Genomic DNA, 24,013 nt, shown 5'->3' on the forward strand with positions numbered 1-24,013 from the left:
TCCCCCTGTGTCCAGAAGAGTGTCTTGGATGGTGGATCGAGCTGCTGTGTCATGGATTCCATCTGCCTATCCCATGGATATATCTTGCTACCGAGGCGTACTAGAGTTGGAGAGAGGGATGGGTAGCTGTGTTTTGAGACAGGCTTATGGCTTGCATGACCCAGGAGCTGCATTACCCATTCCTGATCTTTGTTTGGATTGAAGGGAGCTCTACATCCAGACATTCTTCTTTTCTCCTGTATAGCTGCACATTTTCCAAGTTTTTGACAAGTTCAATGTCTCCGGAAGCAGATTCTACGGTGGAAATCCCTCCTTGTTGCAGGGAGCTGCCCTTGGATGTGATATTCCTGCATGTTCTTGCCTGTTAGATTTCCATCGGATTCTGCATGCTTGTCTTCGGATGCACTTCACCTATTATTTTGCGTATCTATGTACATCATCTAGCACAGCAACAAAGTGCAGAACCTTTTACTTTGTTGTCTTCATGCATGATCTGTACCTTGAATCATCTGATACTTGTTCTGCTTTCTTATCTTTGTATGCTGTATCTTGATGCATGCCTTCCTTTGAGCGCAGATGGAATGGAAACAAGGCAAAGGAACTATATTTGCTGTTCTTCTGTTATTTTCGTTTTTTCCATTTTGTGATGGAAAAATTCGTAGATTGAAGCCTCAAAGTTTGGTAAATCTACAGGCCACAAACTGAGACAGAATGGGATCTTGCAATGAATGGCCTGTCATCAATTCGCCCTCCCAGAGTTTGTACCTCACCGGTGATGCATTTACTGTCCAAGATGGATTGCCGAGCTTCGAAAGGAAATGCAGTAGAAATCTTTACTTCGGGTTAAAGCTTGTGAAGACCGACAGAAACATGTCGTCAATCGTGCAGGGTTTTACTGCCTATCGCTCTCCTTCTTTCGGTTTTGTTTGCATGGAGAGGTACACTCAGAAATGCAACTGTGATTCGAGACATGATGAGCAATCTCTTCCTCCTATAGAAGACAAAATGAAATGGCAGTAGACCTCTCAATTAGTAAGAAAAATAAAGGGAAAATGATGTTTGTTCATCCGTCCAGTGAGCATGATGGTTTTACTATTTGATATACGTGACATTGAATTCTTTAACATGATTATTCGTTGACCATTCTTCTCCGTGCTTTATTGTATCTGAAAAGCACGTAAAATGGTAAAAATATTATATTATTTATTATTGTACAATGTCAAGATCTTGGATTCTATTTTCCTCGTTAGTCTCTCCGTGCGTGATGAACTGTGATAGTATGGCTTTCTTTGATGTTTCGACGATGCCACCGAACTCGAATGCGAGCCCAAGAACGGCAGCGGCTTTCCTTTTACTTTCATGGGATGTTGACATTTGCATAGACGAAGGAAAGATCGAGTGTCAACTTCAAATTACTTGTATGTATGTTACACTCTTTTAATTCGACATTACGAAAGAATATCCTTTGGTTAATTTGTATGTCTTGGTGCAGCCTGTAAGCGTGTGAGGAATTATCCATTTTAGACGATGGGAGTCGAGCCCGGACGATTTTATCCCTTTAGAACATGTGAACTTCAAAAAAGAATAAGAAAGACCCAACAGACCTATGAATCCTTGGATCCCATGCTCCTCAACGAAATGGAATTTGTTCAAAATCCATGAATTCCATCTTACTATAATCTGAATAAAATTAATTACATAATTATCTGAATCAATCTTGTTCAAAATCTGGTTAAGGCGTTGCTGTGGCTACCAAAGTTGATCTCTGAATTAGTGCTAACACTTAATATAATTAAGATCATTCTTTGCCTCGGTTTTCTTTTGACACAAGTAAATTAATCCAAGGCCCCAGGTGAAAATATGGGCATGAACAAATATTTTCTTATATGTGATATATTATTTTTGATCAAAATCTAAAAAATAATACATTGCATAAGATTGGTCAACGTAACCTGAAATTTTGCGTTGGGCTTAGATGGACATATGTCATAGTTTTTATGAAATATTGATCGTGAATTATGTGTCTTTTTTTATTTTTGATAAATTTTTTCTCATTTTAATTAAAAATATCATTGATCCATGTAATGTTTTTTTGATATTTGAGCTTCTAAATTAATTCAAAATAAGTGGTAAAAATATGGGAATGAGCAAATATTTCCTAATATGTGATGTATTATTTTGTCTAAAATCTAAAAATAATACATCACACATTGAAACTAGATGAACATATGTCATTGATTTTCTATTTTAAAAATTTTATTTGATATTTTATAAAAAAATTCATCTTATGAACTGTGTTAATTTTTATTTTTGGAATTTTTTTCATTTATATGAAAATATAATTAATCCATGTAATGTTTTTTTTTATATTTGAGCTTTTAAATTGATTCAAAACAACTGGTAAAAAATTTGGCTATGATCTTTTTTTTATTTTTAAAAAAATTATTAGATATTTTTATAAAATATTTAGCTTGTGAATTTTGTGTCATTCTTTATTTTTGGTAACTTTTCATTTTTCACATAAATATCATGAATCCATACAATATTTGTTGATATTTGAGCTTATAAATTGATCTAAAACAACTAGAAAAAAATTAGGACTGAGCAAATATTTCCTATTATGTGATGCCGTATTTTTCGCTCAAAATCCAAAAACTGCATCATATAGAAGGACTAGTCAAAATGATATGAACTTTTTAAAAAAGGTTTGCATCGAATCTATGTCATAGATTTTCTATTTTAGGAAATTTATTCTATATTTTTATGAAATATTTATTTCGTGAACTATGTGTCATTTTCTATTTTTGACTAACTTTTTTCTTGTTTCCAAGAAATATCATGGATCCAAATAATGTTTTGAGCATCTAAATTCATTCAAAACACCTTAGTATAAATTTAGGCATGTGAGAATATTTTCTAATATGCAATGCATTATTTTTTTTATCAAAATCCAAAAACAATGCATGGTATAGAATGATTGATCAAAATGAAATATTTATTTTATATTAAAAAACTACTAATTTTCTATTATAGGAATTTTATTCGATATTTTCAAGAAATATCTAGCTTGTCAACTATGTGTCAATTTTCATTTCTTCCCAACCTTTTCCTATTTCTATACAAATATCATAGATCCATATAATACTTTTTGACATTTGAGCTTCTAAATTGATTCAAAACACTTAGTAAAAAATGGGCAAGCGTAAATATTTTCTAATATATGATGCACTACTTTTGGTTGGATAAAAAATAGTCCCTTTTAAGATATTTTTAGGCTCAATAAATAAATAGATCCTTAAGCATCCCAAATATTTGCACATAAAGATTCATTTATTTAGTTCATAAAGAGACGAAGTCAAGTCTCTCCAAGACATTGCTCGTAGGAGGAATAAATTTTTGGGTAGAAGTCTTGGCTAATTCCCAAACATAGGTATCAGATTTTATATTAAAAATATACTTATGTACCTTCTTAAACATTTTTTTAAATTTATAATTTCAATATTTATTATTTTTAATTAGATTCATGTTTTTTTACAAAACAATTTAGTGTAAAATCTTGATAGATTTTGATTAAGGAATTATTGAAGAATTTTTTTAAAATAAAATTATTTTTTTTGTTTGTATTGTGTTGTCATAATGCTCTTTTACAATTATCTTTGCATTTTATGTACATAGGGATTAACTTCTCAATCATATTCTTGTTTGTTGATTAAAAATAAAGGTAGGATAAACTTAATCGATTATTTTAGAAACTCATTGAATATTACGATCTGAGTATTGATGAGGTTGTACATGATTAAATATCTAATGTTGAATGTTAAAATAATTTAACAATTTTAGTTATCCATAAAACTTCTTTTATATAATTTGACCATGTTATTATTTAGTAGAAGTGTAATTGGTTATAAACTAATTCGAAATACAATAATAAACTGTATTTGAACCACGACTAGTTGAGAGCTTTAATTTTCAAAATGCATGTTTGATCATAGATTTCATTTTTTTTCTTGTAATTAATATATCTTATATTGTATATTGAATCATTTATAACTGATTTAACTTTATAATATTTGTTATTGTATGATTTCCTGTTGTAATGTCAAAGGTTCCGTGTGTCCGTATAGATACGAGAAGAAGGAAAAAAAAGAGAGAGGTCTTGAAATGCAGGAGATATGAACATATCAATCAAATTTTTACCTTTTACAAAGTTTTCATGTATGATAATATTATGTTTACCAAAATTATAAAAAGGGGTGCACAAAAAAATTCTCTTTTATTTTCATCTTCGATTGAGTTGTTTCTGTGCTTACTCAATTGGCTAAATGAGATGAAGTTAAGTGTATATAAGATTGTACTCGTATGAGAAATAATACTAGTTGAATCTTAGGATAAAAATAATTTTTATACGTAGGATCGAGATTTTACCTTAATATTGTGTTTATATGCTTCTGGATTCTTTCTTAAATTCTACCTTTTGATTTATTATTTTAGTATTCCTTAGATTCCCTTATTAGATTATTATTATTATTTTTTCTTCACCTCCCCATTGGATTTTTTTGCTCATTCCCCGTTATTTTTATGTACAAACCCTTCTCTCTATAAATGGAGTTGTAAAGCTGAGATCGAAGATTGATCGGATATTAATAGTAGTTATTCTTTTTTATATTTTGAAAAAAAAAAATATATTTAGATTGAACATATTTTCTAATATGCAAATTTAATATTTTTAATTAAATAACAAAAGTAGTGACACGCTTTGTGCTGAGAGAATTAATGGCCCATAAGATCATATCAAAAAATCGGAAATAAAATTCTCAATGGATTTAGTTCATAAATTATGTTTTAATATTTAATTCATTCCCAAAGTTATTTAAACTTTTTCATGCTTCTTCAAATCTTTCGGCAAGGAAAATTTTATTATATTTATTATTTTCTCTAGGGAGAATTCTACTTAGCTTCGAATCATTCCCTTCCACTAGATTATGAAAATTCTTTTTTATGATATTATTCATAAATTTTATATTTTATATAAAATTATAATTTATTATTAAACTTGTGATCCATTGGTTCAGGAAATGAAGCAACAACATGAGAATTATGACATATATGATCCTGGGATGTTTATGGCTGGTTTTGATTACTATTTTTCTTTTCTTTTTTTTTCTATTGATTTGGTGCCCATCATATTTTTCGAGTCTTAGGTTAGATCGATTTAGAAATTCACGAATGAGTAAAAGATCTTATATTAGGCTTATATATTAATTTTTGACTTTTTTTTTTTGGGCAGACTATTGGTATACTTTTAATGATAAAAATATTATTAACTCATAATTATGGTTTTATTATAAAATATTAAGATCTTGGGATATTTGATACGTTAGTTTGGTATAAGCATAAATTGGATGACCAGAACATCTAATTATTAATTGTTTATAATTTAACATAGGTTTCATGATACATGAGTGAAATAGGTAAAACCTAATCTAGTGGATCAATAGTATCATACTCAATAAAGGGATTATAAATCCATGAACTTAAGAGCTAATTACATATTATCTTTATAATTAGCTACATTAGCATCCAGATCCCTATATTTTCAAATGTTATATTAGGATCGAAACATTAAGATCTCTATATAGGGTTAAAAGAATAATTTCATAGGATTAAAAAAATATTAGAGTAAATGAGTTAAAATTTTTATTTTTTGTAAGTATATGAATCTCAATATAACTTTTAAAAAGTATATAAATCAAGATGTTAAAAATAATTAATTATAATAAATAATCAATAATTAGGCCTAAACTTGATATTGGTAAAAAAAATATCACTACAAAAAAATAAATTAATAATAGTAGAGTCATGCAGCCTTATGGAACTTCCTAATGATCCTCTCACTGAAACTAAATAAATAAAAAGAATACAAAAAAGTTATTCTTATATGCTTAAAGAAAACTCAATTTAAACACTCATTATATCACATATAACAAATCCTAAAACTAGTACAATTAGGACTTCGCTAGCCCTGTCAAATTTTATTGAAACCCTAACTGCACTATGATATAAGTTATTGTAGATATTTATTTGATGATATGCTAATGGCATTTGAATGCTTCCTTTGCATGTTTGTTCATCTTTTGCTTAGTATACAACATTTAACTTAGTCATGACTATATAATTGCCTTTTTTGTGGGAATATATCTGTTGATAGACATTGTTGGACTCAGTGACTAAAAAAGTTTGTAAATCTATGACATTGTTGAACTTAGTCACTAAATAAGTTGTGAGACATTACAAATGAATGATAGCATGTTTCTTGTTCCTATTTAACTTTGTAAATCACACCATGTAATAGTATATTTTATTTTTCTCAAATTTGTTTTCTTTAGCCTATAGACAAGACAATTTTATGGAAAGGATACCCGAAGACATTATTCACTTTGAAATCCTCCAATGGCTTCCCTACAAGACCCTCTTGAGGTTCAAGTGTGTTTGTAAGAGGTGGCTTCAGCTCATCACGTTCGACCTTGTATTTGCACAACAACACTTAAAACACAATGGATCATTCGGCTTCATATATATGAACGATCAAAAAATTGAATTTCAACCTATCAACGTCCTTGGAAAACTTGATATTTGCAAACCTATGTCATCTTTCTTTCCCGATGACATCGAGGTTGACGCGATTATTACAGTTACTAATGGACTCGTCTTATTAAAGCTGCAAGGATTGACTCCCTCCAATAATAAAATATATTATGTATGGAATCTAATGACTAACGAAGGTCATGCCATCCCTGAATGCTCCAAAAATAAGGTTCTTGGATTGGCTTTTGAGCCATGGGCTACTCCGACTAATTATAAATTAGTAAATCTTTTTGAAGAATATTTACAGGGATTTCTTAAGTTTACATTCAATATATACTCTTCAGATATTGGGCAATGGAGGATGTCTAATCGGGAGGTTATCCTCTCATTTAAACGTTATGATATACCAGTTCCGTCGAATATGTTGTACAAAGGAGGTGTCATGTACTGGAACCTTTCTCCCTATGTATTATGGTTTAATCTCAATGAAAACAGCGCAGGCTATATGTTGTTACCAGCATTGAAAAAGACAGTGTTTCGATTAATTGGGATGACAGACGAAGGGTGTTTGACAATCATTCAACCGAATCCCATTGATGAAAACTTGGTATGGATAATGGACAATGATGGAAAATGGGTCAAGAGGTATACCTTCTCGTATAAAAGAAGGTACTATAAGATTGACTGCTTCCACTTTATACTGCCATTTATGGGAGGAGATCGGATATATATGGTGGTGACGGATGAATCCCTGGGTTGGAAGAACATGTTGTGTTATCACAGCATGACGACCGGGGAGATTGTAACGATCGGTGAGTTGAAGAGTTTTCATTCTGCAACCTTGTACACATTGTTGAACTACAATATCTTGACTCGGATGGGTGGAGTACAAAACTGAGTGAAGCGAAGCATATCTCAGCACTTTCTAGTTTGTAAGTGATGCAAATACAATTAATATGTATATACATATTGTGTTGGCTATATGTGTTGATCAATTTTGCAAACCTACCTCGAAGAATTTTATAGCTAATAAATCAAAGTGAACCACTCGACAACATCTGTTTGTTCACCGTCCTCATTCGACGTCAAGAACAAACATCTTTTCTTTTTGTGCCTGTCAATGTGTACAGGAAGATGATCTTATGGTGAAGGGTGATATTGCATAGTGGATTAGACCCTCAAGATTAAATTATAATAGCTGTAGTTTAGAATTGAGATGTAATAGGTGGCACAGCGCCCTTGAAATCATCCCACGATCAAGAAGAGAACACAAACATCAGAGAAACCAACGCAGGCGTCTGAGGAGAAGCTGCATGGCAGCCCTTCCTCTCTTCGGCAGAGAGCGGGAGAAGGAGAGATCAAAGAGCTAAGAAGAAGAAGAAAAGAAGAGAAAGAACAAGGAAGGATCTTTCCTTCTTTTCTTCTCGTCCTTGATGTTCGACAGGCAGATCTTTTTCGATTTCTTGGGTGTGCAATGTCAAGATCTTGGATTCTTTTTGTTCTTTGCACCGTACTCGACGATTCTTCTTGATCTTCTCTTTTCCTCTTGTTAGTCTCTGTGCGTGCGACGAACTGAGATAATATGGCTTTCTTTGATGTTTCGGCGATGCCACCGGACTCGAACGCGAGCCCGAGAACGGGAGCGGCTTCTCTCGTCTTCCTTTTCGAAGATTGTCTTCTTCTTGAATTGATCGTCGCCTGCCTTGATGATATACTTAGATTTTCGAAGGTCAAATTTCTGGATCGAGTAATGTCAACGTCTTTTGTCAACCGTGCACGGGACGGGGACGTTGACGTTGCATAGACGAAGGACGGATCGAGTGTCAACTTCAAAATACTTGTAAGCCCGTTATATATTCTTGTAGTTTGACATTCTGAAAGAACGATATGTTGGATTTCAACCTACCGAACCAAAGTCAATCGACCATCAATCTTCTAACATTTGTGTCGTGGAGTTGACTTGAGGACATTCCGAACTCAACCAGAGAAATCTAACGGGTCAGATACATGCATGCATCCAAAATTATCTGACATTATTTTCATGACAGAGAAGAAATGGAATTTGTTCAAAAATCCATGAATTCCATCTTACTAAAATCTGAAGAAAATGAATCATATGATTATCCGAATCAATATTGATTCAAGTCGTCTGGCTAAAGCGTTGCTGGCTACCAAGTTGATATCTGAATTAGCCTCTCTGTTGCAGTCAAAACCTCGGCTAAAGTGCTAACACTTAATATAATTAAGATCATTCAAAAAGTTCAAATTTTCCTTTGACACGAGTAAATTGATCCAAATCACATGGTGAAAATATGGCTCGAGCAAATATTTTCTGACATTTGATGCATATTTTTTTTTATCAAAATCTAAAAACAATGTATTGCATAGGACTGATCAATATAACATGAAATTTTCAGAAAATGTTTACATCGGACTTAGATGGCCATATGTCACACTTTTTCTGTTTTAGGGAATTTATTCGATGTTTTTAAGAAATATTTATCGTGAATTATGTGCTATTTTCTATTTTAAACTTTTTTTTATTTCTAATATCATAGATCCATGTTATATTTTTTAATGTTTGAGCTTCTAAATTGATCCAAAAACAACTCGTAAAAATATGGGCGTGAGCAAATATTACCTAATAAGTGATATACGATTTTGTCCAAAATCAAAAAATAATACATCGCATAGAAGGACTACTCAAAATGAATTAAAATTTTTAAGAAAAATGTGCATTGGAACTAGATGGGCATATGTCACTGATTTTCTATTTTAGAGAATTTATTTGGTATTTTTTATGAAATATTCATCATGTAAACAATGTTAATTTCTATTTTTTGGTAATTTTTTTTATTTTTTATTTCTGATAAAAGAAGATTAAAAAAAAGACATGGAAGATAGTAGTAGTCAAGTCCTTGTCCACTTAAAAATAATATATATATATATATATATATATATATATATATATATATAAAGAATCCTCGAGTTGATAATGATGAATGATGAGAATAAACATATCAAGACAGTGTAAGAAGATGATATAACTATTATGATGGACCAAAGAAAATCCTCCTATTACTCAAGTCCAGATGACAAGAAACATAACCTCAATTTTAGATTCAATAGGAGCTAAATCGACCAATTAAGAGGACCATGATCAGGGATGATCAGACCCAATAAGAGCCACAATCAAGTTCGACTCAAACTCTAATTCAGCTCGATTGAAGTTTGAATCGAAGTTGATTCAATCCCAATCTGACCGAACCATATCTCCAACTAGCTAGAAGACCAAACTCGTCTCGACTTCCAAGGCTGTAAAACAAGGAGTGTGATAGCTTTGGAGGAGCATCAATTAAAAAACCAATCGGCCCTAGCAATAGAGCAAGAGAAGTAGAGATATAGATCAAATAGACATGCATCCTCTTCAATCTTGTAGTACCTTCTTCCTCTTCTTCGAGTAGCATCAAACCATAACTTGTTCCACTTCTTTCCAAGCTTGTAGCGGCACCCTTGATGTAGTTAGTCATCCAAGAAGCAACCAACCCTAGCTATCTCTTCTTCGATTTAGCCTCCTCCGGCAGCAACCCTATTGCAGAGAAACAACCGGAACTTCCTCTTCCATTTAACCTGCGGTAGCAAGCCTTAGCAGCAACACACGATAGCTTCTTCCTCCTTGGTCTTGTCAAATCTTATTGGAACCCTAACTGCACTACAAGAAAATGTTTAGTCATCTCAAACCCTTTCCTCTTGTGTCTTCCAATGGAACGGTGAGTTTTACTGTTTTTTCACTATATTGTAGCTATTTATTTGATCACATGTTCATGGCATTCGAATGCTTCGTTTGCATGTTTATTCATCTTTAGCTTAGTATACAACATTTAGCTTAGTCTCGACTACATAATTGCTTTTTTTGTGGGAATATATCGGTTGATAGACATTGTTGAACTCATTGACTAAACAAGTTTGTAAATCTGTAACATTCTTGAACTCAGTAACATTGTCAATTAGTGACATTGTTGATGGACATTGTTGAACCTAGTGACTAAATAAGTTGATAAACATTGCAAATAAGTGATAGCATGCACATCAACGCACAACAAAGCGGCAGTATTTCTCTGTTGCTCTCCTGGCATTTGACCACAATTAATTGCCACTATATCTTCTATGTGTTCAGTTAATTGTTTGAATCCGGATGCTGCAACCTGGCACCCTTCATCGACAAAACTAAAAATAAATCTACCAATAAGTGGCGTCCATTATAAAACTTCTGCATTTACAACACACTTTGCATATTAGGTTCTAAAGGAAAAAAAGGGTGAATTCAGTTTTTCCACCTATAGTACAAAGATGAGCTCAGCCTTCTCGCCAAATGTTCCACGAACAGACGATCATCATCAATCTTGATGAAGATTCTGTGCTGGTGGAGCAAATCTGGCATCTGCCGCCAACACCACATTGTCGTCTGCAAAGAGTGCTTTAATAAACCAAGGGGTTTTCAGCAGTCGGCGTCCTGTCATTTGAGGATAGACATCCTCGAGGAAATAGTATGTATGACCCGCAATCATGCCCTGCAGTAAGAACCACATATAATCAGCTCAGAGATGCCAAAAAGATACAACGTAAGTATGGTCTGGTCTCACGAATGATTTCACGAAGAATGGCAACACAACCATATGGCAAATCACAGATCAAACGATGCAAGTGGTCACCTACAACTTTTGTAAATCTCAGATTAAGCACAATATGATTTAGTTGGGCCAACAAATCTATTTTATAGTTTCCACCTTGAAAAAGGTGAACCAAGCAACCAAACCTAGCGAATCCAATGGTCGAATAAAATACCAAAAATTTGAGATTTTGGAAGTTGACTCTGTGAACTTTTCGCTAAGCATGTGTAAAACCACCGATGAGGATCAAATCTCAAAGTGTGTTTTTCTGTTGTTTTTGTGCATAAACACAGGGTGATAAGTTTCAACTTTCAACTGTCAGCATCACATAAGTTGCAACAACCTTTGACTGATTCAACTAAATGTTCTAACAAGCATCATATATTTAGAGTCTAAATTCTTAAATTAGACTATTAATAATTACCAAACCAAACCACATACCCGACAAGACAGTGACCAACCAAAGGCAGCAAAAGGTCATGGACTAAAAACTGAGCACATCACTGCCATCTAAGTAGAGTAACCCTTGCCCAGTTTAACAAAATTGGGACCACCATAACCCATGACAGTCATTTACCAGAATGCAAGTCCACAATTACCACCATATCGATTATCTAGACAGCAGACCTTCCAAGGACATTATTCAGAAATATGGAAGTCATGGATTAACTAAAGTATAACATTTATTTATCTGAATGTCAGCTATGCAATACTTATATCTTCAACTGCTTACCAGAAGATCCACCCATGCGTTGCTGCCAACAAGAACAGAGAACCCCAGAAGAACCTATAACAGGGAAACTGTAAACATTTAGATGACTTTTTCAAACATTGTTACTACTAACTCCAGCTGGTAGAACACAGATGTTAAGCACTCATAATTAGCTGAACATCTATTGAAAATAAGAAACAATTAATTTTCATTTTTGATGCCTGTGCAGACACCCTGTACAAAGAGACATGATGTTCATGACAAATTTCATTATTAGAAAGCCAAATTTACAGTCATGCAGTACAAAGAGACGTGCTGCTAGAAAAAGGGCCATAACAAAGTAATCCTTGTCAAATACACAATATCAAACAAACTGAAAGTCTTAGAAAGCCTTTTCCCCCCTAACAACATTTCACTGTGAGATTCTTTTTTGGAAGCGTCAGAAATATATGCAACCCTCCCAATTTCTTTTCAGAAATTACTAAGTAGAGAAGAGGACATCACAAAAATAGTATAGAGTAATAATCAGAAATATATGCAACCCTTCCGATTTCTTTTCAGAATGCACTATCAAGAGAAGAGAATATCACATTAATACTAGAATTAAGATACATAAGTTAAAAATTAAATAAGTTGGCTAATTAAGAAAAGAAATAATTCAATAAAAGCTCATGTTGAGCTTGGCTGAGCGAGAAAATTCAACGATGCCACTCACCCATGGTAGATAAGCAGCAGTAAAAGTGAAAAGACCCAAGAAACTCATGGGAATAAAAGGATTATGCTTGCTCCAAACATAGACCTGCAAATTTCAATATAAAGAGAGACAGAAGGTTAATCAAGGTTTTAGATATCACACACGGAATAAGAAATAATAATATTCAACAACTGACCATCATGAACGTCAAAGAATTGCTCAGGAAGAAAAACTTTGCAAAAGTCTCAGACACATACGGTATCATCCCACCAATGAAAACAATCCCAGTCAACACAGTTGCACCAAATAAAAGCATGAAGAAAAAATCAGCTGTCCGGCCCCTGAATGAGTTATCCTCAAGCAACTTGCAGTATCGAGCCAGAAAAAACATATGGAATAGGAAGTCAAAGTCTGTCAAATTTCAACAAATAAACACCAATGAGAGATACAGCATATAATGAATGCTTCAGGTTAAAATTGCCTCAACAGAAAACTAAATGGTTAATAAGAAGAATAAAAACTATTGAATGAAAGTCAACACTTAGCAACAAGAACCACAAAAATAATGCACCAAAGGAAAGGATTATTGGTGCATTTGTATGCTTGTTTTGACTTGCCAAGCCACTGTAGTGATTTTTTTCTCAAATATTTCCAAACAGAATCATACCTAATTGCTATCACAAGTTCTTTCTTGGAGAAAATATAAACAACATACAAGTATTTTCTTTTTACATTTTCTTCATCAACTGTATCGACAAATAAATAGCAGCAGTGTCTCAAGAAAAAAAGGAAAAAAAGTATGGCACTGCTGTTTTTATAGGATGGTAGCAAAAATCTTAGGGGACAATTAGACGTACTAATAGTTTCTGACACTTCATCAAACATACTAATTATAAAGGCATGTCATACTACGGCACACGGGCGGTATGTACCGGTCCGATCTGATAGGGAACTGGTACAGGCAGTACATGTTAGTTTGTCAGTATGCCCTATCATACCATGTGTCCGTATATCGGTACGATTTGATATATACCATATCAATGATTGGTCGATATACCTGTACGGACCAATAAAGTGAACCATGCTAGTTATCCAAGATACTATGATCTCCCACACTCAGGCAAACTTCAATAGAGATATTATCAATTCCTTTGATATATGGTCAATGTACTTCTAACTACAATGTCAGGAGAACTATCATCTTTTATGCCTAATTGGGTGGAGATGCTAGTTAAATATTATTCATCATAATTTATAACTGCAAAATAAAAGTCAACTTTTGTAGTATATATTATCATACATATATACATTGTTGCATTCATGTTGTTATTTCCATTTAAAAAAAAAATCAATTTTCTTTGTTTCATATGCATCATAGCTTAGATATGCTAACATAATAATACTTTATAATTTTTTGAAACCAGGAATTACCAAATTGGAACTTGGATTTTTTTAGCTGAAACACATGTTTTGTTAATAATCGATCAGAAACCTTTGAACTGTAACACACTAATAAATGAGAAAAGACTGGAAGATGATACACTTTGACTTTTCTTCATAAAAATATAAAACAAAATAGCTTAATTCTTCTAGTCAACACATACAATGTGCCGAGAATGGACTTATTTATTCAACTTTCAAGTGTGGCCTAAATGAAAAAAAAAATAATCAATTGTTTATTCAAACTTAACAGTGAACAACCTGACTAGCATGCTTTGAAAGACATGAACCAAGAAATGACCAACAAAATGATAGCAAATGTAGAGGCTTCTAAGGCTTATTTGATGACTATATGATCACACCAATCGAAAGATTACGGCATCAGTACCTGAGATTTTTTGTCAACATTGGACTCTACTTGGTACCAGCATAAAATTAACATATGAGGGAATTTAACCAGAATCTAGTTTTCATACACAGCAAAGAGCCAGATAATCCATTAGCTTTGTGCATGTGACAAGTATTAGATGAAGCTAACATAATTTCATCAAAAACTAGCAACAGAAACAAGCTAGAACAACATGAGAAAGCAAAAACTTCTAGGGGGATATCCATCCTAGTGACAATCTCGCTCAAGCATGCTTAACTTTGAAGTTGCGATAGAATATAGTACATCAGTGCTGGATGTTCAAACCCAAGATATTTTGCTGGGGATTGAATTGTGAGAAAAATCAACTTGATACAACAACCAGGGCTCCTTCTAACATTTGACAGATGTTCCCAATCTATCTCCACATGTTCATAAGGAGTCTCAATCTAAACACTTCACATTATGAGTACACCTTCCTTCCATAAATGTCTAGAAAGTAGCATCCAGGACTCCATATGGATGACTCTGTATAATCTCATTATTAATAAATCAAAATTTTCCAGCATATTGAGAAATTGGGAGATGGCTCGGTCACAGCGGCATGTAACTGCTACTCAATAATAACATGCGAGTTTGTTAGAGCAGCCCCTACCGACCATAATTCGTTCATCAAGGGTTCCATACATAACGGAGAAAATAAAACCAGCAGGCTCCAAGACCAATAAAAGATATTTCTGAAAATGATCTTGTTTTTTCGTGTCAGAATGATCTTTCCCGATGTACATGAAAGATCATTCTGATACGAAAAAACAAGATCACAAGAATGTGACAGAATTCAAAAGCTTTATCGTAACCCATTTTGCCGAAGCACATAAAAGATCATTCTGAAACGAAAAAACAAGATTCCAAGATTGTGACAGAACTCAATACTTATCCGTTACCCATTTTCCCGAAGTACAAGAAGTTCGTGACCAGCCGCCAAATCTCATACTGCTGCAAGACGAGCTTGGGATTCAGATACAAACTGTATGGCGATAGTATCTGAGAAAACAATCAATTCAAGCATCCATCAAAGGAGTACCTCGTCAACCTAAGAATATACGATGGACAACCTAATAAAGAAGGCATACAAGTGCCAACCATCCGAAACTCCTTCCAAGAAATCGCTAATATTCAAGAACGAAAGGGGTACGAGAAGCATCGACAAGCAACAATGAATCCTGAACCCTAACCCTTCACCGAACGGAGAGATCGGAGGAAGAAGAAGAAAAGATACCTCGATCGAGCACCCGAGGGTAGTGGCGACGGCGGCAGTGAGGTACGATCTCGTGATGAGGGGCATCTGCTGGTACCATTCCTCCACCGCTTGCGCCATTTCCAATAACACCGAGTCGGAACCCAACAGAGAAGGTCGGAAGGAACGCACGCCTCGCAATCCACAAGCCAAGAAGCCAAAACCCAATCGTGGAATTGGCTGAGGGTGAGAGACGCGTTGAAGTAGAACAAGGTGGACCGGATCGAGTTGGTAGCGAACCACATTAAATATGTCCATGGCGACGGCGTTGCGATAGACACGTGGAACCCATCAAAGGAGTGCTAGTGAAACTTAATCAGGTTGGATCGAGTCGGTTGCTTCTTGAACCGAACACATTGACTCTCTCTCTCTCCCTCTCGCACAACAATGCTACTTAATCGAGATACTTAATTTCAGAGTATAGTGGACTCGATACTTATATCAATGATTACACTCAAACTCCACTTTACTTATTCCACCCCAATAGTTGAATCAGAAAACCCCATGCACTTGAGTGTTGCCTTTGTTGTAATTCAATAAGTAAACAAGCAAGAGTAAATGCTCATGAGAATTTCAATATATTACTTCACACCGAGGTATGCAATACCGTACCGAATAATTTTATATATTTTCTTCATCGATGTAATACTGTAACATTGCTATAGTATAATACTGTAGTAATATAGTAATGTTATAGTGTAATACTGTAGTATTGTAGTGATACCGGATGGTCCATGTACCAGTATATTGTCGGATCGATATATACCGCCTGGATGGTACCATTTGGTACCGCATACCATACTTCACACTATTCTAACTTCGTTGAAAGAGAAATAGATAGACTCGCACTCTAACCTGCCAACTACAAGAGCAAGCCAAGCACCTTTCCTAGAATGAATTGAACCGACTCACTACTTGGGGCTGTACTTCAGCAGAGTTGCAGAAGCCAAAGTGCGTTAGCTTATGTTTATTTCAGGCTCTAGCTAATGTGAGTTTGCCGATGTAAGAACCAAAAAAACAAATAATAAGCAGAATGCAGGTAAAGCAGAGTCGAAGCTAGCCGTAATAGGTGTTGTTACCCAAAAGAACTCACTATCGGCACACAGAACATTGCTGGTTGGAAGCAATCAGCAGTCTTGTCACTCAATTATATTATAGGAAAACTCTCCAATTCAATTCTTAAAGCAATTCGGGTTTATGCATTTGATTCCGATAGACCAGATGAAATAGCTCCTCATACATTGCAGCAACAGCACTTACGGGAGAACACCTTAAGCTCTTCTCCTCTCCGCACTAAGCCCAACTAGAGGCACATTCATGTGCACGGGCAATTCAATTCAAAAAAGCATTCTCCTACAGCTACTAGTCCTAGCAAAGAGCGACACCATCTATTCTAGCAAACCAAGGGAGATCCAAGCAGCAAAAACAAGAGACTTAAAAAGAGAGTGCGTTTCAATACAAGAAATGCCGATACTGATTTGAAACCACACCTTCCCATCTGCTTAAACCAACCCTTGGCTTGGTCTGTAGCTTCTGATTCAATTGCTAACAAGCCCTTCGTGGCAAAGGAGAGCCTTTGATATTAATCCTACCGTGGCCTAAAGGAAAAGTAAAAGTACTTAGGCTTCAGAATATACCTATTGATACAGACTACAGCAGGTTATAGTGATGAGAGAAGAGAGTCGAGAACCTGCAAGTGAGGTGGACTGAGGGGACCGAAGTATCTCCAAAGAAAGAAAACCCGCAGCGACAACACAGCGGACATCGACACCGGCAGCATAAACCTTCGTGTTCTTTAATGTCCTGTCTTTTCTTGTTCGCCGAGTTCTAAGCGGTCACAATTAACATATATCAGATTTCACACCGCCAACGCAAAAGCTTAAGCTTCTAGGTTGTCGATCAAACCAAATCAGATTCTCTCAATTTTTATCGTCTTCCTTCAATCTTCACACATCAAAATTTCGGAACAGAGAATTGCAAGATTCTTTCCCACTCCTTATTCCCCACGATGAGCCCACTTGGGTTTCTTCCAGCGCCATCGAGATCGCTGTTTCACGATGACGCATCCATTTATCCAAGAGAATCGAGTTTAGCAATACTGGCAAACGTGAATCTTGAACCCTAGCCATAAATCGAAAAGAAGAGATGAGAAGAAAACATATCTCGAGTGAGAACCCGACGGAGGTGGCAACGGCGGCGACGAGGTGCGATGAAGCGACCAATGGAATTGAGCCAGATCCAAAAACAACCGAATAGGAATCCTGAAGAGAAGGAGGAAGGAAGAAGCACGCCGCGCGATCGAAAAGCAACGAAACAGCCATAGCGACAGTTTTAACCGTGGAATTGGATTGGATTGACAGAAAAGAAGAAAGAGAAGGGAGAAAGGAAATCGGATCGAAACGAATCGGATAAGAGTGGCGTCGAAAACGACCGGCAACCATTGCCACATGAAAGTGGCGGACGGGGACATAGACCGATAACAAATATAAATAGTAACTACTTCCGAGCAACGAGAGAAGATGAACGTCAACACATTCCTTCAACCTGTCAAACCAAACCGTCTAAAGATAAATAAATATAAATTACTACTGTCTCAGAGACATCACTATGGTCACCTTAAATAATAAAAAAGCTTAAAAGCTTTTAAAAGGTCTTAAAAGAGACCATCATAATAATAGAGAAAATTAATGAGCTTTAGAGTAAGAAAAATGTTTCAATAGGTAAGCATACAAAAAGGACAATGCAAGAAGGAGCTAACAACACCTAAACCACAAAACAAGGGAGACACCAAAAACAACACCTACTATGAGATTTTGCGAATGCAAATTCTCAAGTTGTCCACAAGGGGAGTACAGTATTTCTGAGGTACAAAGAGAATAGTTTCAGGAGAGGACTGGTTGTCCAATTGTTCAACAGGGGCATCGCATAGCCGAAACTCCAGTACATCAAACAACGTCAAATCATACAGCCAATTTGTCCCTCGCAAGCATGATCGATTGGATACGACTGAAAAAGCACGCCCTGAAGCTATCTCACCACTATTACGCAAGAGAAAGCAGGTATTAGTTTCATGATGAATAAGAAATATAGATTGGAAATCCAAGAACTCATAGAAGGGGCTCCCGTCGATGAACGAAAGGGTTGGGAGGTGATGCTTTTTCGTGGCGTGGATGATCAGTTCTTTAAAGGAAGCCGCATAGTTACAATCCGGAAACAGGCACGAGGAAGGAGCATAGGTGCACTTCTCCGCGTGCTCCTGCTGCTTAATGTAAGCAACAGTTTCTTCGCAACCAAACGAGGCATGAGGGCAAGAGATCATCACGGATTCCATCACGTTCTCCAGAGCTAGATTTCGAGTGTAACTCAGGAGAGATTTACAGGTGTGGCATATATAACGAAGCTTCTCGTAGCATGGATGGCATGCAACATGACCATTTTGGCACTGAGAAAAATTACAAGAGATGACAGTATAAAACCCGCTCCGTGAAGCTCACCTGTACACAACAGGATTGCTACAGACTAAAACAACCACCGATAGTCATGAGAGAAGAGAGATAAGAACCTGGTAGATAGGTGGCAACAGCGGGCCGAAACATACTATGCATTCCAGAACCCGGAGGGCAATGCTGCCGGTGTCGACGCCCGTGTCGTTGCTGTTGCGGCTTTTCTGGCTCCCTGCTGCCTCAGAGAAAGCAGTAGGTGCATGTTCTACCTTCAATTTCGATCCCGAGCACTTGGTAGCAGTAGCTTGCCCTCTCTTGCTCCTGGTGTACTTCTCCATGGCTGACAGGCGCCGAAGATGCAAATGCAACTGAGCAAGGATGATGTAAATATACTACTCAAGACGACTGCATGTTACTTGTGACTTCCCACTTTTCCATACGGGAAACCTGCAATAGCAGACAAGCATCATGACCATGAATCGATTGGAGAGTCGCCTCGTTTCCAGTTCAGAATGGCCCCTTCATATCCTCAAGAGACTCGTGTTGCCAAGCCTCGCACGCTTGATCAGTGTAAAGAAGGTACAAATAGAAACAGATAGCTGAACACATTGCACATATAAATAAGATACGACACCTGAGCACTACGTAGTGAAACTTACAACAAAACTTCTACGTGAAATGATCCCCCCACTCCCATGCTAACGATGCTCTTTCACCAAACTGTGCTTTGTTATTATGCATCGTAATTCTTACGGTAACCTGCACTTTCACTGCATGTAGTTTCCTGTTCCATATTTCCCAAAAACGACACCTCATGGCGCACTTGGATTCTTCAGGCTTGGCCTCGTTTGCTGTTTCAAGATGGCCCGTTCGTATACCCCAGAGATTTGAGTTTATCTGTACTGGAAACAGATGTCTTTATTGCATATGCATGCATCCATTTGTCTATCTTTTACTTTCGTTCAAGTATCATATAACAACATATGTACTAAACGCTTCCAATGCAACTCGGAAAAACCTTTGTTGATCGAACTGTTTGCAGGTCTGCAAAACATTTTATTGTGATCAATAACTATGATTGGATAAAACTTATGAAACCTGCAGACCAAGAGAGTGATGAGCTCACAAGGCAAATTAGTGGTAGGACGAGAATCCAAGCATCCTATTTGTGATATTTCCAACAAAAAAGAGGAGAGCTTTGTAACGCCAAGAGTTAACCTCTGCAAAGTTTTGCTTGATCGTACTGATACTTCATCTGACACTCAATCATATTGATCTTATCTTATTGAAAACTCAAAGAGTTACGAGTTTATTACTGATATGACACATTTTGGTAACCTGCCAACTATTATTTATAGCCACAGCATCAAAATCAATATAACGGACCATGCTCCCCGGTCAATGACGTTCCGCAAAGGTCGGACGATGTCGACCGAATACAACGTTGTCCCACAAAGATCGGGACGGTACCGCTCGAGCACAGTGTCGTCCCGCAAATCCCGCAAAGGTCGAGACGACACCAACCAAGTACAACGTCGTCCCGCAAAGATCGAGACAGCGTCGGCTGAGTACAGTGCCGTCCTATAAAGGTCGGGACGACACCGAGTGTGACGTCACTATTCGACGCCATGGCACTAAGGACGTCCAACATTTGCTTCAGGAGTAAGCCCACCGCCCGATGGGTCGACAACTATAAATATGATAGGTACGGTCGGTCCCCCGGCTGAAGGATAAAAACCATCACGGAGCCGACGATTGGAGATCGATTCTTGGCTCATTTTCCGTCCAATTCTAATAAAATCTTCGGAGGGGTCGAAGTTGGGAGTCCCCTTCTCGACCCTGACATGTGTGTAGGGATAGACGATAGAGTGGAAGACGACCAACCAAAGGAGCGTCTCCAGATCTTGAAGCCAAAGCTCAAGCCCGACCCTATCGGACGACAACTCCCACCGCCCAAGTACCGACGTGGATAATCTTGTACACTCAGGACCGAACCAAGCCATGCTAACCGCTCAGTGTAAAGGATCACTATCAACTACCGATTCAAAGAACCAGAGTTCGGATATCGTCTTCCACATTAGAGCAAATGGGGCTGGAAATAATTAGAGAAGATGGTTTGATGCTGAACACGGGAGAAAATTATTTCCCTCAAAGCCTTAAGCAAAATGGTCATCTCCTCACATTTTAAATGAAGTTGGGTCCGCTGGAATAAACGTAGTTGCGACACTAAATTGGAAGACACGAAGTATGATGGAACATGTTTTTATTACGATAATAACTAGCTATAATGTTTTCGAACCGTTTGAGATGAGCGAAAGTGACGACAATAAATCCTAATTTGTTTAAATCGTAGATCTCTCTCGATTTAAAGCGAGCTTATCAGGATGGATTTATGATGGTTGATATCAAAGCAAATATAATAAATGAGATTTGAGTGGACTGTAGATGAAGGCCTCAACTTCCTGCCAACGCGCATCGCACACGGTGGCATGGGATTAGGTAAGACCGTCCAGTGTTATCTTTCCTGTACACGCAGTGCAGGTGACCGGAGCTCACAGGCCTCGCTTGTAATTACGGCCGATAGAGCAACAAAGCTCCGTCCAGAAGTAGTGTTTATCCTTAAAACCATGAAAGAAAAAGAAGGATCCCATGAAGGCTCCGATTGATATTCCAAGTTTGGACTGAGCATGAGCTGGTGGCACATTTATTATTATGGCTGTGGGGGAGATGACCGCTTGGAAATCTATCAGTCAGCACGTGCTGGCCGTCCTCATGCGGCTTCTCGATTTCATGATATCCACAGAGTTTGGTCACTTTACTTCCTTCAAGAGTCGCAAAAGACTTTTAAGTTCTACCTGCAACTAACAAGCTGCACATCGCAACCCCCACCCCCATCGCCAAAACCACCAGTCTTCGGTCAACTCTCTCCCTCCTCGCCTTTCAACCACAGCATCCCTTCAATCTCTGTACCCACTTCCCTCATCCCCCATTCACACTATATATCCTCCAACTTTCTCCTTAGCCTTCATCATCTCTCTCTCTCTCTCTTTGGTCTATACCTACAACAATGAGGAGTCCTTGTTGTGAGAAGCAAGGAAGCAACAGGAGAGCGTGGATAAAAGAAGAGGATAAGAAGGTCGTCGACTGCATCAGAGTGCATGGCGGAGCCAGTTGGAGATCAGTCCCCCGGGGTGCAGGTCGTCGGTCGACAAGCACATACAGCTTTTTATCATGAGGTGTAGCTTACGTTCGCTCGACGGTTAACCTTTGAGACTGTTTCTTGGACAGGACCTCTTCGACGCGGTCAGAGTTGCAGGCTACGTTGGAGCAATTGCCTCCATCCTGATGTGGGAGGAGGGTGCTTCGAGGAGGACGAAGAGGACCTCATCATCAAGCTCCACGCTTTACTCGGCAACCGGTATGCTTAGTGTTCCAGACTGGCCAAAGAAGCGTGTCGAATTATCTTAAGAGTAACGATCTTTCTCGTCCGTGATTTGATTGTTTTAGGTGGTCGTTGATAGCCGGGAGACTGCCGGGACGATCCGACGACGAGATAAAAAACTACTGGAACTCTCATCTGAGGAAGAAGCTCAGAAGCATGGGTGTCGATCCGGACAACCACCGGGTGACCCAGAACGTGCTGCTCCGTCGATCCCAGAGCTCGCACAGTGCAACTCTATCGAGCACCAACGACGCCACCAATGAGCGGGTGGAGTGCTGCTGGCGCTTCAACCCCGCGACGGAGGGCCACCGGGTTTGCTACGCCGACGGACGTCCGGAGGAGAACTGCGACGGCGGGTTGCCCGATCTGAACCTTGACCTTACCATCTCCCTCCCATCTTCGCTTGTAGAGAAGAGACCAGGCCCGGAGGATTCGACCGACCCAGCACGTCTCGAGAACCCAACGCTCCTCCTCTTTCCATAACTCGGTCGCACGTACGACGTGGAGTGATGGTGCAGCGTACGAAGGCCTCGGTTATGGAGTAGCGGAACAGAGGGCTGCGGTTGCTGAGCAGCGGAGGCACTACGTACAATCTGACGTGTACTGTTCGATTCTATTGTAGCTTAAATATATTATTTTTATCTCCGAAAAATCAACGAATAGATGGGATCGATTACATATGAAGTCATAAACTTTGTCGTTCAAGAACGAGTACAAATGATCGGAGAAGCAAACGAACATGAGAGTCGACGTCGAATACGGAAAACGTCCTCTGTTTTCTGCGTGCGTGTGCAAGCGTCGTCTGACTGTACGTATCTTGGCGCGTATAAATTGGCAGCAAGTAGATTTTGAAGGTTAATGTTGGATCTTTACTTGCGAAGGGTAATGTTGATGCGAACCTACCATTCCTTGTGCTTGCGTACCACATGACCTTGATTTTTCTACAGTCGTGATGGCTTTAAGAAGCTAAAATTTAGGTGCATGGATGATGGAAGATGAAATTAAATACTACGAATCGCATGCCTCTTCTGAAAAGCGAGAGTTATTAAAGAGGATTTGCCATTAAGAGCTTGGTCTCTCTTCGGGACGAAGTGGGGCATGCAACATTAGTTTCAGATAAAGCCAAGATTGATATCCTTATGATCATCCGAAGGTCCCATGTAGGAAGGAAGGAAGGAACACACTCCACAGTGCTTCTGCATGCATTAGTTCTCCGGTCTGTGACGAACATCGTAATTAAAAAGATGGAAAGAAATCAAAGCCTTCGTTCTTTTTTTCTTTTTGTTATTCGAGCGAGCTGTAGATAAGCATGCATGAGGGACCAGCCTTCGTCCGAGTGTCACTGTTCTCCAACCTGGCCATG

General features: G+C 37.5%; 3 protein-coding genes across 3 annotated transcripts; 1 reads left to right on the forward strand and 2 right to left on the reverse strand.

Moving 5' to 3' along the window:
- Positions 1 to 10,680: 10,680 nt before the first annotated feature.
- LOC103987387 (derlin-2.2) lies at positions 10,681 to 16,038 on the reverse strand. The gene is made up of 6 exons (XM_009405680.3): positions 15,748 to 16,038; positions 15,413 to 15,512; positions 12,858 to 13,072; positions 12,683 to 12,766; positions 11,989 to 12,042; positions 10,681 to 11,156 (listed from the first exon to the last, which is right to left on the reverse strand). Exons 1-6 carry the CDS (start codon positions 16,021 to 16,023, stop codon positions 10,983 to 10,985), a joined length of 903 nt encoding a protein of 300 aa, XP_009403955.3. The 5' UTR covers positions 16,024 to 16,038; the 3' UTR covers positions 10,681 to 10,982.
- Positions 16,039 to 18,568: 2,530 nt separating this feature from the next.
- Positions 18,569 to 19,546, reverse strand: LOC135675441 (E3 ubiquitin-protein ligase SINA-like 10). Its single transcript, XM_065185595.1, has 2 exons — positions 19,328 to 19,546; positions 18,569 to 19,207 (listed from the first exon to the last, which is right to left on the reverse strand). Exons 1-2 carry the CDS (start codon positions 19,544 to 19,546, stop codon positions 18,569 to 18,571), a joined length of 858 nt encoding a protein of 285 aa, XP_065041667.1.
- Positions 19,547 to 22,215: 2,669 nt separating this feature from the next.
- On the forward strand, positions 22,216 to 23,334 carry LOC135677687 (transcription repressor MYB4-like). The gene is made up of 3 exons (XM_065190058.1): positions 22,216 to 22,405; positions 22,497 to 22,626; positions 22,716 to 23,334. The coding sequence occupies exons 1-3, from the start codon at positions 22,276 to 22,278 to the stop codon at positions 23,131 to 23,133; spliced, it is 678 nt and encodes a 225-aa protein (XP_065046130.1). The 5' UTR covers positions 22,216 to 22,275; the 3' UTR covers positions 23,134 to 23,334.
- The last annotated feature ends 679 nt before the right edge of the window (positions 23,335 to 24,013 follow it).

This window comes from Musa acuminata, chromosome BXJ1-6, assembly GCF_036884655.1.
Source record: "Musa acuminata AAA Group cultivar baxijiao chromosome BXJ1-6, Cavendish_Baxijiao_AAA, whole genome shotgun sequence".
Lineage (NCBI taxonomy): Eukaryota > Viridiplantae > Streptophyta > Magnoliopsida > Zingiberales > Musaceae > Musa > Musa acuminata.